The 18,233-nt window shown below is 43.1% G+C and overlaps 1 protein-coding gene across 1 annotated transcript in view; it reads right to left on the bottom strand.

Moving 5' to 3' along the window:
- The window catches only part of ALDH1A2 (aldehyde dehydrogenase 1 family member A2), an 86,829-nt gene extending 75,580 nt beyond the window's left edge, over window positions 1-11,249 (bottom strand). The window contains exon 1 of the mRNA XM_008143187.3: window positions 11,094-11,249. Coding sequence (XP_008141409.2) covers window positions 11,094-11,210 — 117 coding nt within the window. The 5' untranslated portion in view covers window positions 11,211-11,249. The remainder of the gene's footprint in view (window positions 1-11,093) is intronic.
- Between the last annotated feature and the right edge of the window lie 6,984 nt (window positions 11,250-18,233).

Here is an 18,233-nt window from a genome sequence, read left to right as displayed (position 1 = left end):
ACACTCATCAGGTTGGCAAAATTTAGTAAGTATGAGAACTCTAAGTATAGGTGAGGATGTAGAGTAATAGGAACTTTGATATACTGCTGGTGGCAGTGGAAACTAGTATAACTGTGTTGGATGGTCATCTGTAATTAAGCTGTAGATACATATATGCTGTGAGTCAGCAATAGCACTTCTAAGTGTATATCCTAGAAGGCCTTTCACACAGGTGTATAAGGAGATGTGTTCAGGAATGTTTAATGCAGCACTATTGTAATAGTAAAATGCTAGGAGTATCTTAAATGTCAATAGTAGAAGAATTAAATGTTGTGATATATTCAAGGAATGGAATACTGTGCAACAATGACAATGACTCAATTGCAGGTACATGCAACAACATGGGTGAATCTTGAATATATTAAGCAAACAAATCAAATTGCAGAAGAATGTATACACCATTTATATTAAAAGATTTAACATGCAAAACAGCCCCATGTATTGTTTGTGAATACATATACACACACCTATGGGAAAGATAAATGGCTCTGAGGAAGGAAGGGGGAGGTAGAGAGGAAAAGTGGAGTTCGCAGGGGAGTTTCAGTGTATTTCTTTTAAAAACAAATTAGCAGCAGCCGAAACTGGTTTGGCTCAGTGGATAGAGTGTCAGCCTTCGGACTGAAAGGTCCCAGGTTCGATTCTGGTCAAGGGCATGTACCTTGGTTGCGGGCACATCCCCAATAGGGGGTGTGCAAGAGGCAGCTGATAGATGTTTCTAACTCTCTATCCCTCTCTCTTCCTTTCTGTAAAAAAATCAATAAAATATATTTTAAAAAATTAGCAGCAAACATTGCAAAATGTTAAGAACTAACAAATCTGGGTATAGATACGTGTTTGTTATACTACTGTCTATAATCTTCTGTATGTTTGAAACATTTCATTTCCTGTCGTGTCTAACAATACATTATGCTGGTGATCTGCTGAGCAGCAAATATCTCTTTACCTTCTGAATCTTCGAGGTGCTTAAAGTGCACTTGTCTCAGGCATTTAGCATCTTCTACCATGTACCATAGTTACTGTGTACATGTCCTCACCCCATACCCAAGTGGGACTCCTCTCCAGCCTCCTTTAGGACAAAGTCCACATCTTTGTGTCTTCATGCCAGAGGGTGACTAACAGCGTTTTGTACACAAGAGGCTCTAATAAATGTCAAATGAATAAAAGAATGAATAAATTCAGGGAAGCAAAAGGGTAGCTCTAGCTGCAGTTAAAAATAAAAATGACCCCAAGATAATACAATTAGATATAACTTTCCCTGTGAAAATCAAGTTACATTGGTACACTGGGTATCAGATTCTAAAATATAAATGAGGCAGAATTCACTGGTTTCAGGCTTGCTAGAGAATTTAACCAGCCTCATATTGGTTCCTGATCTCCTCCCAAAAAAGGAAGTCCATCTTTCACACATAGGAAAATAAGATTTTAAGTTATCCTCTGTAGATGCTTTAGACACTTCATAATTTTGTCTTCTTAGGCAAGATGTCATTTCCCCTCTTCCTTCCCACCCTAACTCTCCATCATTCATTACTCACACCTCAGTCGACAGATCCAGTGTGTGTTTTGATGCTGGGGATGGGGAGGAAGAAAATAGTTTATTTTTGGTTGTTAGTTGGTTTACTAAATCCACTATATTTTGCCAGATCCACATATGGGGAGATAGGTTCCATCCAACCTGTGGGAAGAGCCATACAACCTATACCATTTTTTGGACTCAGTTTAATCTTTAAGAAACCCCTAGAAATGACCCGGGGCAAAAACCTTTAAGAGTCACTGGATTCGAAATCAGAAGACTTAAGCTAGACAAATCAAAATTATGTATCAGAAAAATATACAAAAATATAATCTTTTAATTATTTTGAAAAAATTTCCCTATATTTTATAATCAAGACTAGAGGCCCAGTGCACAGATTCATGCACATTGAAAGGAAATTAATTCGAAGAAATATTTTAATATCACTATTCGCCCTTTCTCTATAATAGAAGTGTCAACCAAATTCACGATCGACAATGACAGATCGAAATGACAAGCGTGCGATTGGTGCCAGCAAGAGCTTTATATGTATCACACACGCACGAGTCAACTTAGCCATTTATATAGAGAGAATAAACTTGCTTAATTAGACCTGCTTTCTGATTTAGCTAAACTTTTTCCAGTCCAGTGAAGCACCCTAACTTCTCTTTCAGGTAATTGTCAGCAACACAGCAGTAAATATCAACATGAAGCAGATTATTATTGTAGATCACACAGGGAGAACAAAGAGTAAAATATTTAACAGTGTTTGACTATATTTTGCACAGTGAGAAAACCTGACGTCATTTTCAAGGTCCACCATTTCTTACTTCTCTTCAGTTGGGTCAAGTTTCTAAACTTTCTAAATCTCCATTTTCTGGCTAATGTAAAGAAAATAGGATTTTATCGAGTCTCCTATCTACCTACTCCAGGACTTCTGTGAGGATCAAATGAGATAAGGCACGGGAAAAATGCTTCACAGACATTTGGTTACAGTGTGAAATGTTTCTACCTGGCTATAAAGCAAGTCGTGTTCCTGGGCTGAAGTAACTCCAAGGAGGCTAGTCCTTAGGGAGAGGAAGCTGGGCGTTGCTATGTGACGTCATTACCTGGTGTCCACAGCGACCATTTCTGGGCTGGGCTGGGCTGTGGGCCATATTTTGCACCATGGGGTCTTGGCAGCATTGGCTACAATTTGGTGGGGTGTTGCTATGGGGTGGTGGCGGGGCCTGTGTCCCACTTGGGAGAAGTCGAGTGTTGGTTTGTCAGTGCCAGGTCTGTGGTGCTGTTTCTTTGTAAATGGCCAGTGTGCATCACGGCAGTTCCTGCATTGAGTGTCTGCCCTCTGGTGGTCAGTGCACATCAAAGCGACCAGTTGGACGTTTGGATGGACACTTAGCATTTTAGCCTTTTATACATATAGATTGGAGAGTGTTTTGGTACCACCAATGATATCCTAAATTCTTCTAAATAAGAGACAGGTGTTTCCAGGTTCAACTCGACAATAGGTTTTATCTCTCCATGCAGAAACCAATTCCCGCATGTAATAATTACAAGAGTTTCACCAAAAGGTTGTTGAAGTTTAGAGGCTCAACAAGGGCTGAGCCACATATATAGTTTACCTGTTGGAACAGCTAAACGGCACTTCCCCCAAACCTGAATATTATTGTTTGCTGCCAGACAACTCAGAGCATCTTAATCTGCATGTTATTGCCTCCTGTTGGCCAAACACCTGAATAGCTATAGGCTATTCCCCTAACTGACAATGCTTCTGTAAACCTTACCCTTTAACCTTTTGCACTTGGATGTCGAGTGTGACTCGACATGGTTAGCATCGGTAGCAGCTCGAGAAAAAAGCAAGCGAGTGCAAAGGGTTAAAGTGTGTGTCTCCACCTTGCCTTAGGACAAATTGTGTTAATAAATAGCATGGGGTCCTTAGACAAAGAGTAGTCTTCAGTTCCTTTAGCTGAAGCTCCTCTGACCCCCAATGCCTTTCAAAATTATCTTTTGTCCTTGGACTCCTTCTTGAATCTACGCGCAGCTCCTTTCTCCAGATTGCTGAAACCTTTGTAAGGCTGGGACAAGAACCCCGGCATCTCCAGAGATGTAGGAATAAAGAAACTACTACTTTGCTCTCCAAAGATCAAACTATAGTGAGGAAAGGAAACAAAGCTGGTAGTAACAGAGCTGAACTGGAGAAAAAGGAAAGCTTCTTTCTATAACAAAAATTAGAATGTTCACCCATGACAGTCTAATTTTCAATCACAATCTACAGAGGTCAATAGCCTCTGTGTTAGCCCCAGCGAAGTTTTGCTGAGAGACCAATTATTATTCCAACTGGAATTTTCAAAGTCTGGAAGTGTTTCCAAATCATGTGACACAACAGAGACTTGCTGTAAATAAACTCACTAAGAGTTAAGATTATGAAGAGAGACAACTTGAACATAACTCAGGCCAAAAAACAAGCAATAGATATATGCCAGAGATAAGAAATTCCCAATTTGAAGAATCTTATATATCTGAACAGTAAAATGGAATAGAGCTCAAAGATATGTCTGAAAAGGCAATTAAAAATTAATCAAAGTGACATTTTGGCAATCACTTTTATATGCATTAGACTCAGTCTTTGAAGAGAAATGACTGGCTTTGAAATGACCTGTCACAGCAAATTTAAAAAATTAAAGAAATGCTAGAAGGACTTTCAAAATAGTCACTGCATGGTGCTTTTCCAGGTGAAGTGTCCCAAAATTGGGCAGTCAGGACCAGTGAAAGTCTAGTCAGTTTTAAATTATATAACTTAATATACCTTCCGATTTCCAAATAGTATCTTCCTTCAGAGAATGTCCTCACAGGCTGTCATACTTCCTAGATCTAAGCATCAATGACTTGGGAACATCTTGGTCCAAACGACTTACAACACCAGTCAGTTGGGTATACTGAGGCATATTAATGCTGAATTTTGGCACACAAGTGTCAGATACCTAATTTAACTATTAAAATACAGTCATGCACTGCTTAACGATGGGGATATGTTCTGAGAAATGAATTATGAGACAATTTTGATCTTGTGTGAATACGGTAGAATGAATTTACACAAACCGAGGTGGTATCTGTCATCTGTGTCTGTATTTTTAAAATTTCATTTTTTATTACAGTTGACATGCAATATTATATTAGTTTCGGGTGTACAGCATAGTAATTAGACATTTACATCCCTTATGAAGTGGTCACCCTGATAAGTCTAGTACCCACCTGGCAGCATACAACCTATATAATAAAAGGCTAATATGCAAATTGACTGAACTATGATGCGTACTGACCACCAGACGCTTAATGCAGGAGCTGCCTCCTGGTGGTCAGTGTGCTCCCACAGGGGGAGCACCGCTCAGCCAGAAGCCCTGAGCCGGGTTTATGGCTGGCGAGCACAGCAGCTGTGGCAGAAGCCTCTCCCGCCTCCTCTGCAGCAGTCGGACATCCCGAGGGCTCCTGGACTGCAAGAGGGTGCAGGCCAGGCTGAGGGACCTCCACCCTCCCCCCCCCCCCCAGTGCACGAATTTCGTGCACCAGGTCTCTAGTTTATTATAATATTATTGACTACATTCCCTATGCTGTACTATACTTTTATACGACTGGTAGGGCAGTAGGTTTGCTTACACCAGCATCATCACAAACACATGAGTACTTACAGTTTAAGCCCTGATTGTTGGCTTTCCTTTTTATAATACAAGTGCCTGATTTAAGCTTTGATTGCTGAGGCATTCACTTTAAAGAGGCAACACTTCTAAGCAGGCTATCTGGAATGCACACAATTCCAGTCATGGGACTGGACAAAGAGCCAGTCCACCTCCTCCCATTTAGGCTCCTTTGATTTAGAGATCTTGACTGATTTAGGTAACTATTTTAGGCTACTTGTGTTTTGTTTTGTTTTATCTTCCCATACTTTAAGTTCCCACTCTTATGTTTTGAATTCACCAACAAAGAGTGAGCTGGTGTGTGACGCTAGCTCATGCCCTCTCTACTCAGGACCTTACTGTGCCGTGGGTCATGTGAGCCAGGGGAGCACCCCCAGCCACTTCTAGCTGACAGCAGGACTATGGATGGGCTGAGATGGCCCAAAACATTAATGCCGTGGGCTACAACATTATGATGGCTATGACATCACTAGGGGATAGGAATTTTTCAGGTCCATTTTAATCTTATGGGATCACTGTAGTAAATGCAGTCTCTTGTTGGCCTAACCACCGTTATGTGGCTCAAGACTGTACTGGCTGGGAAACTGATTTGGTTACTTTTTTGGTAAAAATAATACCTTGGTAGGGAAACCTCCAAGGGATCCCATTTGATGAAAATCCGGTGTAAACATACGAGCTATGCAGAATATTACTCTTACAACTAATTAAACTACTAAACATGAAATAAATAAACAGAATACTAAACATTGGCCTTTTGTGAAACTTTATTGTTAGTACAACTCTGATATTTCTTAATGGGCCTCCATTAATTTGGAACTACAAATGTAATGATCACTTTACAAAAATGAAATGGGATTAGTCTTTGGTTGATTGTCATTACATGCCATTTACTTTCTCACACTGACAACTAGAAATTGATACCCAGTGAAGAAACCCCCTAGGAATAGACACCATCCATAATTGCTCACATAGCTAATTAAGCACATATCTGATCAAGATTTGAACAAAGGCCTATTTTAATTCAGAGCCTTTCTTTTTCTAAGTCAAGGCTTTATAAACTTTTTCTAAAATTCGGGCCAAATGGTCTCTGTTGCAAATACTTGACTCAGCCATTGTAATACAAACACAGCAACAGACAATATCTAACTGAATGAGTATGGCTGTGTTTCAATAAAACTTTATTTACAAAATTAGGTAGACAGTTTGTAGTTTGGTGACCCCTACAAGTTGTCACTAAAATAACTAAAAAGGCAAAAATATCCATCAGTATTTGTATTCCACCACCCAAATTGAGAAAGACTTGAGAGAGAACTGTGCATGTTGGTATTTGAGATGCTTGTCTAATACAACAGAGAACTAATTATGCATGCCTGGCTTCTCTTAAGCCTGGATACAAGGAAATGAGACCTCACAGAGTAGGCTCCTCAGAGAATCTTCTACCCTGAAATGGAAACACTGGTTCCTCATTTTATAGATAAAAAGGAGTTGATGATTCGATATGGTAACATAAGCCCATACAGCAGAAGGCATCGGGGCAGGCAGGACCCCAGGAGAAGGGCCTAATTCAAGTCTTACAATGAAGTTGGTCAGCTCCCCTGTGTTAAATGGAGATGATACAAACATCAAAAAGCTGTGCAATTGCAAAAAGTTTTTTTTAATGTAAGTTCCCCTCTAATGTAAAGTTTGATTAATAATTTATGATCAAGACAGACAATCTCAATTAGAGGCAACTAGACCCACACCATCTTATAAGAAACGATCCCTAAGACAGGCAACAATCTTGCCTCAGACATACAAACCATAGAAACATCTAAAGTAGTAATTTAAAGTTAGGGAATCAGAAGTCACAAAAGGTAGCTCTTTCTTAAGAGGACTAGGCCAAGTCATACTCTCTCCATGTTTGCAATAGAAGCAACACAAAAATGAAGATTTGAAGTCTCTCTCTCTTAAAAAGAAAAAAGTATGCAACTATTAGGAAAAACAAAGGTTATGATGAGGAGTGCTCTATCAATTTTTAAAAGTCAAAGCCAAGGTTTTCCTTATCCATTTTTCCTACTTCTTCCTATTCTCTCTCTCCTTCATAAGATATATATGAAAGTGCTTAGTAAACCATTAGGCCCTATAAACAATGTAAGTAGCATTATAACTATTATTGTCATTATTGTTATTTTTACATTGATCAACCGAACTACCACCAGGCTGACAACTAATTTTTGGCACTCAATGCTTCCACAGCCCAGCTAGCATAATGGAAAGCACAGTTGTTAGAAACATAGCCATTCATATTTGAAATTGACTTCAGAAAACAGATGCTCAATAAAAGGTTGTTAATTTAATAAATAAAAGAATAAATAGTAGTTACTCCATGCTCATCAGCTCTGATTATCAGTTGATTGCCTTTTATTTTTCCTCTTCTATTTTAGTAGGTCAATACCCCATAAATGCCCCCTTCCTTCTTCTGTTCTAGCTCTCCACGCTCCACGGTATCAGATGCTGGAGTAAAACACAACACTTTAAATTACTGTTAGTTATGGGCATAAACTCTCACTGAAAAAGTGATCAACAGGGAAAGAGTGCAACCCGTGTGTGTGTGTGTGTGTGTGTGTGTGTGTGTGTGTATAGTGGAGTAGTGTGTGTGTGTGGGGGGGGGCGCGGGCGGGCTGGGACAGATGGACTAGTAAAGCCAGGAGAGATGATACAGACAATGGAGAAGGTAGGGGTGGTATTAAAGTTTCCAAAGACCTGGGGATCTGGCAAAGATCTTTCCTGCAGTTCTGGGCAGTCAGTAAAGTACTAGGCTTGATTTTACAATGTGTGTGCTCCTGTGATATATTCAGCTATACAAAACTTCTAAAAACTAGACTGATAAAACAGAAACAACTCAGAAAAAAATTTAATTCATAAAAGCATAGCTAAAAGCAATCAAACCCTTAAGCTAGCTGTTAAGCATTCTTCTTAGCATGCAAGCAAGAAAGTATCCGTTCTCTCTACCTCAAAATAGTCCACTCACTCCTTCGTGTTGATGCTGTTATCACACTTTCTTGACTAATGCAGTCTTATTTGTTTGTTTAACATATTCTTTAATAAGAAATCACTTTTAAAGCTTGAGGTCTAGCTTGCTTTATTAGGAAAATAAAAATAGACATATTCCAAAGATAGTGTTGCCATTGATCATTAGTCTAAAATGGGTAGTGGACCTTCAGGCTTATTTTCAAAACTGAATGTAATTGCCTGAAAGTCAATACATACAAACCGGGAGGTTTGCCCTTTCAGCATCCTTGGAGATTGAACTTTAATTTTGGAGCACTTTCACTGGACCTTTAACAAACAAAGGCAGTAACTTTTCCCCCTAATTATCTCCCGCATTCCCCTTTTATTAAAAAAAAAAAGTAAAATAGTTTTAGGAGAAAGAGAATGGTGAATAAATACAATAATACAAGATCCCAGTGCAAAGTTTCCTAGATGCATGCTACTTGAAATTCTCAGTAGCGACTTTATGTTGGTCCCAAAATCATATTTTAAAATCCCACCGCAATAGCCTTCACTAAAAATGTATTTGTTTAACAAGACAAGAATGACTGAGGATCCACCTATGTTTTTGTCTTGTACTATTTTCTGACACAAACATTGTTGTTTCCTATGTGTTATTAAACAAGCCCTCTAGCATAATAATTTTTAGCTACTAATTACCCTTTTAGAAATTCCTAGTGATTGTGGTATCACTCTTCTAAAGGACTAACTGTCCATCCTACCTTATTCATTCTTCTGCTTAAAAATGATAATATAATTTCCCTCACTTGTGAGCATAAGTGAATTTTTTAAAAACTTCCCATTCATCTTATTTTCCTTTTAAGTAAAAGAGCATTCGCCATTACCCTCGGCTACCAAAGAGCAGCTTCTGCCCCGCGTTAAAAAGGCTGCATGCCCACACGCTTGTCTCAGAAAATTTTAAAGTCTCACCAAAGAGCTAAGAAGGAAAGCTGCTGGGAATGTTCACAGATACCTGATTTTACAAGGTTTTGTGAAAAGAGGTCGCCTTTAGATGAGTACTACTCAGTGTTTATGAGGGTTGTTTGTCAAGCCAAAAATAAGATGCCTCCTCCCCACAAATTAAAGAATCAAGTTACAATCCATTATTTCATTTCTGATTGTTTTTCTTTGTAATAAGTGGGAAAGCGGATACTGGATAAAAGTCTCCCCTGAGTGAAATGACTCCACATTAAAGACTTCAATTAGCTATAAATCAGTTGTCTTTCCTACTGAGGGAGAACAAGAGAAAAAAGAGCGCGGGGGCAGTGAGAGGGAAAGAGAGCTGGAAGAGTTACCAAATGAAATTCGGGGATACCTACTGCATACCTAAAACTCCTTTCGGGGCTGTGAGGAGAATCTGATCAAAAGGGAGACGAAAATCAAACCCTCCCAAAGCTGAGGATCAGGTCCTCTCTCAGGAGTAGATCTTGCATCTTAATAATTTTAAAGTGAGGCTGAAGAGGTTAGCGACCCTCCTAAAACAAAACTTGATGCTTCAGGCTTTCCCCCGCTGGCTCCTGAACCCAGAGATGTGCCAAACATTGGCACTAAAGTGATGCAAATGATGCCTAAATGGCTGTAACCATTAACGACCTCTCATTAAAACGGCTTTCAAAAATTTGTCACACCACCTAAAAAAAAAAAAAAAAACTAGCAGGTACATCAAATTCATCTAAATTGGCACTCAAAACAGGAACCACCCCGATTTGTAACCTAAAACTCAACGCAAGTAAAATTTTAATATTCCGATGTTGTTGTTTTTTTGTATTTCTTTCAGCCATTAAGTCAGAACCAAACAATTTACTTCTCGACAAAATTTAGTTTATCGTGTAATAAGCATGATGGAAAACAACTTTAACCATATTGTGTGTGCTCAGTGTGTGTTTAAGTTAATCGGGAGTTTAGGGTAGAAATCAACGGAAAGAAAGAGAAAAATCAAACAAGAGAACTGTAAAATAAACTCCAAGAAACAAGACTTTAAATCCCATCTCTCCCTCCCAATGCTATAACACTATAGTTCCCCCATACGCGTAATTAATAATTTTTTCTATGTCGAGTTTTTTTTTTAAAAGAAAGTAAATTCAATGTATACTAGGTAGCGAATACATATTCTTTTTTAAATGTGGTGCAACAAAAAAAAACATTCGTGCTTGGCAAACCCAAGATGTCAGAGTTCGTTATAAAGAGTTAATTTTTTTTCAGTTCCAAAGCGAGCCTGCTGATTTACACAAATGAAAAGACTTCCCAAGTTTTCCAGGGAAACTGCCACTGCCTACAAAATCCCAGTGCGGCGCTGACCCCGGGTCTACTGCGCCCAGCAGCCAGGTTCCCACGAACCCTGTGCGGGCAGCCAGCGCCCGCGCTCCTCCCGCCGTCGGGACCCCGAGGACCCGCGGGGCGGGCGACCGAGCGGCCCTCGACGGCGGGGGGACCCAGAAGCCACAGCCAGGCTGCGGGGCCAACCCGGCGGGACGCCCTTCTTCCCCATTGGAGGAGCCGACGGGTGCCGGCGCCTTCCCCGAAGCGGTCGCGACCCCGAATCGGATGGGAGGCGGCCGCGGATGCGGTTTGGGGGAAAGCCGTTGACGGCGAGCCCTCCGCGCCGCGTTTCCCGGGTGGTCAGTCCCCGAGGTGTCCCCAGACTCCGCGGGACTTCGGCAGCCCCCACCCCGAGCCCGGGCGCCCCTCTGCTGCGCGGGGGTGACAGGCTGGCCCCGGCGACCCGGCCCCCGACCCCCGACCCTCGCCCCCTAACAGATCACGCAGGACGCGGCAGGCAGGTCCGAGGGAGTGTGCGTGGACGGCCCGTCGCCGCCGCTCACCTTGGTGTACTTGATCTCCAGGTTGGGCGTGGGCGACGGCAGGAGGTGCAGGGACGCCATGAGCGCGGCGGGGTCGGCCTTCACCTCGCCGGGCATCTCGATCTTGCTGGAGGTCATGGTGTCGCCCCGCGGCGTGGCGGTGCGGGCTGCGGGCTGTGCGCGGGGCGCCGGGCGCTCGCCTGTTTATAGGCAGGTGTCAAGCGGGGGCGCTTCTTATTGGACGTGAGGGCCGGGGCGCGGGGGCTGGTCCATCCTACCTAGGACTTGGGGCGCAGCGATTTACATACAGCCCGCCGCCTGGTGCTCGCGCCCACGGTCAAGGGCGTCCGCGCCCCCGCCCCCGCCCCGGCCGCGGGAGCCGGCCCCCGCCCACGCGCACGCCCCCGCCCACGCCGCCCTCCTCGACGGCGGAGCGCGAACCTGCCCAGGGCTTCGCGGGCTCGGAGAGCAGCGGGGCGGGAGGCGCACTTCGGCCGAGGGCGGGGGCGGGTCGTGGCCCCAGAAGTGGGTGAGAGCGGGGGCGCGCGGGGTCGGCGGGACAAGCCCGGGACGTAGCTACAGGGGTGCGGAGAACCCCTCCCACCCGCGTGCCGGGGGGCCCCCTCCAAACTCCGGCGCTCCTTTCCCCCCCGGGGGCCAGGGAGGGGGTGCCCTCAGCTCTCCTTCCCTGGGCAGGGGCGCGGGGACCTCCGCAGCGAACCCCGCACACCTCACTCTCGCAACCGAGCCCGAGGTTCGCCTTGGCCGCAGGGTCGGGGCGGGTAATGATGAGTCGAGTCCCTCGCCCCGCACTCAACAAGAGTGTCCCCGCGAGCCGGGCGGGCGACTCCGCGGGCCCGGGGCGGGCTTCTCCCGCCCAGCTGCTGCCCTCTGCCGGCCGGGACTGCCAGGCTGTCCGGGCTGCGCCGGGGAGGCGGGCCTCGGTCCTCAAAAGCTCCTCAGAGTTGCCAAGTTTCATTTGCCCCTCTAATCTTCCTTCTGGGATCCCTCCTTCCAGCTCTCACATTCCTCGCCCGAAAACATACAAACATACACTTGGTTTGCTTTTTTTGTTCTTCACGCTAACAGCTATCATCCCGCTGGACATGGGGCCCCTCACTTAACTACCCCTTTGGGCTTGAGCTTCCATATTTACACCCCCTATCTTAAGTGTTTCCGTAGCTCCAATAGGCCTTCTTCTCGTTTGTGGGCGCCTAAAGGTCAGCATGTAAGTGTCCATCTGTCAAGAACCCAGCGACCCCATACCAGAATGGACTTAGGGCTCAGTGGACTAAATCTGGGTCCAAATGAAAAGATCTCCATAGGGCACTTCCCTCCTCCCATTATAATCCTAACAGGAGCCTACTGATTCTTACCCTAATTGCCATTTTCAGCGCCCTGAGAACCCCATTTCTTTGGGTGCTAAATGTCAGCCAGACAAGATCTTGCCCTAAATATTTTCAGTACCTAAAACTGTCTAATGTTCAGTGCTTGGCTGCTAAACAATAGAAATAGACAAAAATATTTCATTTTAGTATTAGGTCTATAGAAATAACTTTCAGCTCGAAGTATATACCCACGGGTACCTGAGTGAATTGTTTTCATGGAGGAACTAGGGACCTTAGCTTAGGTAGTTGAGAGATCTCAATTCACACAGGATCTCTATACCCAAAAAAATCGTGCTTTAATCACAGTATATGTTCTTGAGATACACTTTTAGAGGGTTAGAGATACAACTGAGGAATACAAGAATACGGTCTTAGAATTAGTTGGGGAGAGAGGGAGAAGGTAGAAGCAAAGGAAATAAATGAACGATGCTGATGGAACAATTCTGCAAAGGTGTTTTGAGCGCTTTCCAATGCAAGGCAAGGTGCTGGCGGCTGGGACAGCCCTTGCCGTCAGTGAGCTTGAAACCCTTCCCCACAGAGAGGTAGATCACTGATTATGAGAGTTTGTGGGGAAAAGTTACAAAAGAGCATCAGCAGCACGTTCTGGATGCCTCTGGGAATGCTAACTTTTCGACTAGGCCTTAGAGGAGAGGTGAGGCAAGGACAAGCAGAAGGGTCCAGAGAGCAAAGGCATAGAGAAGTGAGAATATTTTTTAGGAAACATCAATGTGGCTGGAGGAGCAGCAGACGAGGAGGGCAAGATAGTTGATTCAAGGTTGTAGGGACTTTAATTCTTGAGACACTGAGACATCATCAAAAGGTTCCAAGGAGAAAAGGGAAATCTGTAAAAATTAAACTGATAAATGAATATTGTCAGGAAAGACTATCACAAACGAAAAGCCATTGATTTTTTTTTCTCTCTCTCAAAGCATAAGATGGGGTTGTTCGTCCGTGACCCACTTCTTGCTTGCTAACTCCAGTTCTATCATCATGGCTGGAAAACTCTCTCCCAGAGAAGAAACAGTGTGGTGAAATGATGAGCATTTGTTACACAGTGAGGTAGAGCCAATAAAGAGATCCCCTTCTTCTCCAGGCAGGAAGGGAGGATCTCTTGGCTTTCATAAGCATGTCCAAAAGACCCAGGACAGTGACAGACGGCACACTGGTTTGAATTGTTCCCTGGTGGCTACTTTTGTGTGAGATTTGCTCTCCAACTAGATAGTCAAGTGATCAGCACAGGAACGGTGGCTTCTATTCCTCTTGTTCCTTCCCTCAATTCCTACAGCAGCATGGAGCACACAGTAACTATTTGATAAAAATATTTGTTGGCAAGACAACTCTGGTGAGGGAAGGAGTGTTGGGTCCAGGCAGAGGGTGGGGGAGGGGGGGGCATGCAGGAGGCAGGGGATTGATATTTCACTCTCACATCAATGTTTCTCTGTCTCCCTCTCCCTCTTTTGCTCTAAAAAAAAATCAATAAAAAAGATTTTTTTAAAAAGAAAAAGAATTCATGGACACAGTAGTGTGGTGATTTCAGTGGGGAGGGGCGTTGGTGAAGGTGGAAGATGATATGGGGGAATAAATTGTGATGGAAAAAATAAACTAAACTAAAATATTTTTGTTGAGTGATATGAGCAAAAGAGGAAGCACATTCCCTATGGGGGCATTTGACTACGTCTAGTGTAAGTAGAAATGAACTTTTCTATGCTCACTGATTAAGAAACATTTTCTTTTCCTAATCTTGGAGTTTGTTTTGCTTTGCCCCATCTTTTACTGCAAACCCTCCTGGTCATAGATTATTAATAATTTTCTTCATATAATCATCCTCTGAAAAAAAAAAGTTACCCTATCTTCAGTCTTCAGTTCATGATTACAGTCATATACTAATAAATATAAATAAATATATAAATATATACACATATATATATATATATATACATACACATACTAGTAGCCCTGTGCACGAATCCGTGCGCCAGTAGCTTGCCAGTAGCTCGCTGTTGCCCTCCAGTAGCTCTCTGCCTGCTGCCCCACCCTCCTGTAGTTCCCCCGGCCTCCCCTCATAGCTTGCTGCCCTGCCCCCTCCTGTAGCTCTCCACCACCCACTTGTAGCCAGTAGCTCGCTGCTGCCCTCCTGTAGCTCTCCGTCCACTGCCCCGCCCTCCTATAGCTCCCTCCACCCCCCTGCGCCCCTCTTATAGCTTGCTGCCCTGCCCCCTCCTATAGCTCTCCACTGGCTGCTTATAGCTCGCTGCCCCACCCTCCTGCTGATCTGTGATCCGGTCATTACGCAGTCAGTCGTTACGCTTAATGGCATAATGACCATTTGCATATTACATCTTTATTATGTAGGATGTATACTAGAGGCCCAGTGCACAAAATTTGTGCACGGGGGTGGAAGGGTCCCCTCAACCCAGCCTGCACCCTCTATAATCCGGGAACCCTCAGGGGTTGTCCGACTGCCGGTTTAGGCCTGATCCTGGGGATCGGGCCTAAACCGGCAGTCGGACATCCCTCTCACAATCCGGGACCGCTGGCTTCTAACTGCTTACCTGCCTGCCTGCCTGATTACCCCTAACTGCTCCCCCCGCTGGCCTGGTCACCCCTAACTGCCCCCCTCTGCTGGCCTGGTCACCCCCAACTGTCCCCCCTCCCCCCGCTGGCCTGGTCACCCCTCACTGCCCCCCCTGCCAGCCTGGTTGCTCCACGCAGCCTGCTCTTCAGTTGTTTGGTCGTCCCTCACTAATGCCTCTGCCAGCCTGGTTGACCCCAACTGCCCCCCCTGCTGGCCTGGTTGTCTCTCACTGCCCCCTCCTGCCAGCCTGGTCGCCCCACGCAGCCTGCTGTTCAGTTGTTTGATCGTCCCTCACTAACCCCCCTGCCGGCCTGGTCGCCCCATGCAGCCTGCTGTCTGGTCATTACTGTGAGGGTGTCCTGACCAATTTGTATATTACTCTTTTATTAGTATAGATATATATTTTGTCCAAGCTCTAATTAAACACAAGACAGTATATGTCTTCTTGGTTTTTGTTCTTCTGTTACTTACGTTTAAGGATGCCTTAACATCTCTTCTGACATTCTCATTCTTTCTCCCTCTTCTTTCTTTTATCTTATTTTATTATCTTCTCATTTCCTCTATAGATTTCAAGATGGTTTAAGTCTTCCCCACAACTATCTTCAGGTTGCTAACATTTTGAATTCCAGTCTTTTCCCTGATTTTGTTAAGAAACATTTTCTCCACCCTTATAATATTTCCTTCTTCTAGTCTCCCCCATCTATAATTATTTATTGTTTAGGAGAGATAGTGTTTAAAACCTTCTGTGCAAGGGAATGTAAACTACAGCATGCTCTATTTATTTCCTTGTGAAAACAGTTTATTAGGCATGGCAGAGCTAATCTCCTGGACTTGTAGAGGAGAAAAATAAATTCTTGCCTCATATTTCCTCACCTCAATAATAGAATGCAAAATTATAATTTTAAAGCATCAATTTTATGTGAAGTTTTACTTTGGTATGAAACCATAGCAATTCAGGCTTCTTTTTAGTTTTCACTTAAGGAGGGTAAGTGTTTCTTATTTGAGAAACATGCTTTAGAAATCAATGAGGTCCCAGCCATTGTGGCTCAGTGGTTGAGCATCAAACTTTGAACCAGGAGGTCACAGTTCAATTCCTGGTCAGGGCACATGCCCGGGTTGCAGACTTGATCCCCAGTAGGGAGCATGCAGGAGGCAGCCAATCAATGATTCTCTCTCATCATTGATATTTCTATCTCTCCCTATCTCTTCCTCTCTCTGAAATCAATTAAAACATATTTTTAAAAAAGAAGAAAGAATCAATGAGGGCAACTGAATGGAATATCAAGACTCCTCCTAAAGAAGGAATACTTTTGGTTTTGACAGTAACTGAATGCCAATCTTGAACTGCAAGCTTCCCTATTCAGGAGCTGTTTCAGCCTCCGGTAGCCCTGCCTGATGGCCTTCCTGTTCCTCTTACTAACTTAAATGACAACCCACCTTTTCTAACAGACACACTTGCATTTTAATTTATCTGCCAAAATAAATCACACATTATAGCATTTCTCTCTTCTGGGTTAATTGAATCAGGTCCTTAAATGTCTCTGTCTAATGATTTGAAAGAGGCACAATGTTTGAAATATTTAAAAAATTAGGGCCCTTGGGTTGTATGCAGAATGATTGCTTATTTCAGATATAAGTGTTTCCTAATGATCTCATTCATCTCAAATGGGATATGCTGGGCTACTTTATGTAAAATGTTTCCATGAAAACTATAGCAGGAAAGCTTAATGCATGGTATATTTATAGAGAAGTGGTATTTAATTTATTAACAAAAGCTTGTACAGAGCTTTACATATTTCAACACAGAAATGTTTAATGAAGTATTTTGGACTCGTTATGAAAACTTCTATTAAATAACTTCGCTTATATTTTTATTTAATGTGAATATTAACTTTTTATTTGGGATCTAAATGCTCATTTAATTATCCCTTTCCTTCCAGCATCTATAAGAAAAGAGGCTTAGATTGTGGCATTTATTAACCATAAAAATTCTCTACATATTAAGTCCCTCGTGGCCCAATGTGGCCTCTGGTCACTCTAGTCTATGAAAAGGGGTATTTATGGTTGCAGGGAGTATATTCCTAATTGGTTATGACTCAAAAAATCATGTTTTGATACAAAACACAATTCTTGCCTTTTAAAATATATCCTCCACCTTTTGGGAACCTCAAGAGACTAATTTAAAAGTGGGAACTAGCTTTGTCTTTGTTTGTAAAGCCCAGTTCCACCTCACATATGTTTAAAGGCTTCAATCTAGTTGCAGAGATGAGCTCAGTACTGTATCAATAATCACACTTTCGAGGCACAGGGGAAAATAAAAAACCCCAGCTATGCCCCCTTTTCTGACAGGCCTGAGGAAAAAGGCATTAGCTCCCTCTGCAGTTCATGGTATGTATGTGCAAGTGAATATTATTTTAAAAGCAAAAGTTTGAATTCAATGTATTATATCTGCTACTGATGAGAAATCTTCGAAGATGTGATATTTATAATTTGATTACTTTGGAGGAAAAAAAAATCTCAGAATGCAGACAAATTTTATACTACAAATTTTTAGGAGAGGGACTTTCACTAAAAGACCTTTTGACTTTTAAGATAGGAATGATGGTGTTCATTAGCCTGACTTACCACAGAAAGCGAAGTACTCAGAACACTACAGTCCTGCTCACGTAGTAGTTCAGAGCATGCAACATCACAGAGCAGGTCGCAGGGATGTGTCTGTCTCAGATCGGAAGCAGCTATTTTTATCATGGTAGGCAAGGAAGAGTTACTAATAGGCAAGCTCCAGGTTTTTTATTCTTGCCCTAATAAGTGCTTGGCATGTAACTAAGTTAAGTTTGCTCTTTTGTTTTTCTTTCATGTTCCTTAGTTGACACTTTTCTTTTTACTTTTAAAATTCTTTATTTTTATTGATTTCAGAGAAGAAGAGAGAGGGAGTGGGAGATAGAAACATCACTGATGAGGAGAGAGCCATTGTTTGGCTGCCTCCTGCATGCCCTACACTGGGGATCAAGCCAGCAATCTGGACATGTACCCTGACCGGGAATTGAACCATGACCTCCTGGTTCATAGGCCTACACTCAACCACTGAGCCACACCGGCCGGGCATGACTCTCCCATTCTTAAACATAAGCTTCTTTCCCAAGTCCTTCTGCCTTTATATAATCATTCACTCAAAGGGTCTTTGGGTATAAGGAATTC

The sequence above is a fragment of the Eptesicus fuscus genome, chromosome 5, assembly GCF_027574615.1.
Source record: "Eptesicus fuscus isolate TK198812 chromosome 5, DD_ASM_mEF_20220401, whole genome shotgun sequence".
NCBI classification, from domain to species: domain Eukaryota; kingdom Metazoa; phylum Chordata; class Mammalia; order Chiroptera; family Vespertilionidae; genus Eptesicus; species Eptesicus fuscus.
Note: the sequence above shows the minus strand (reverse complement) of the source record. Positions and strands in the feature narration are given on the sequence as shown.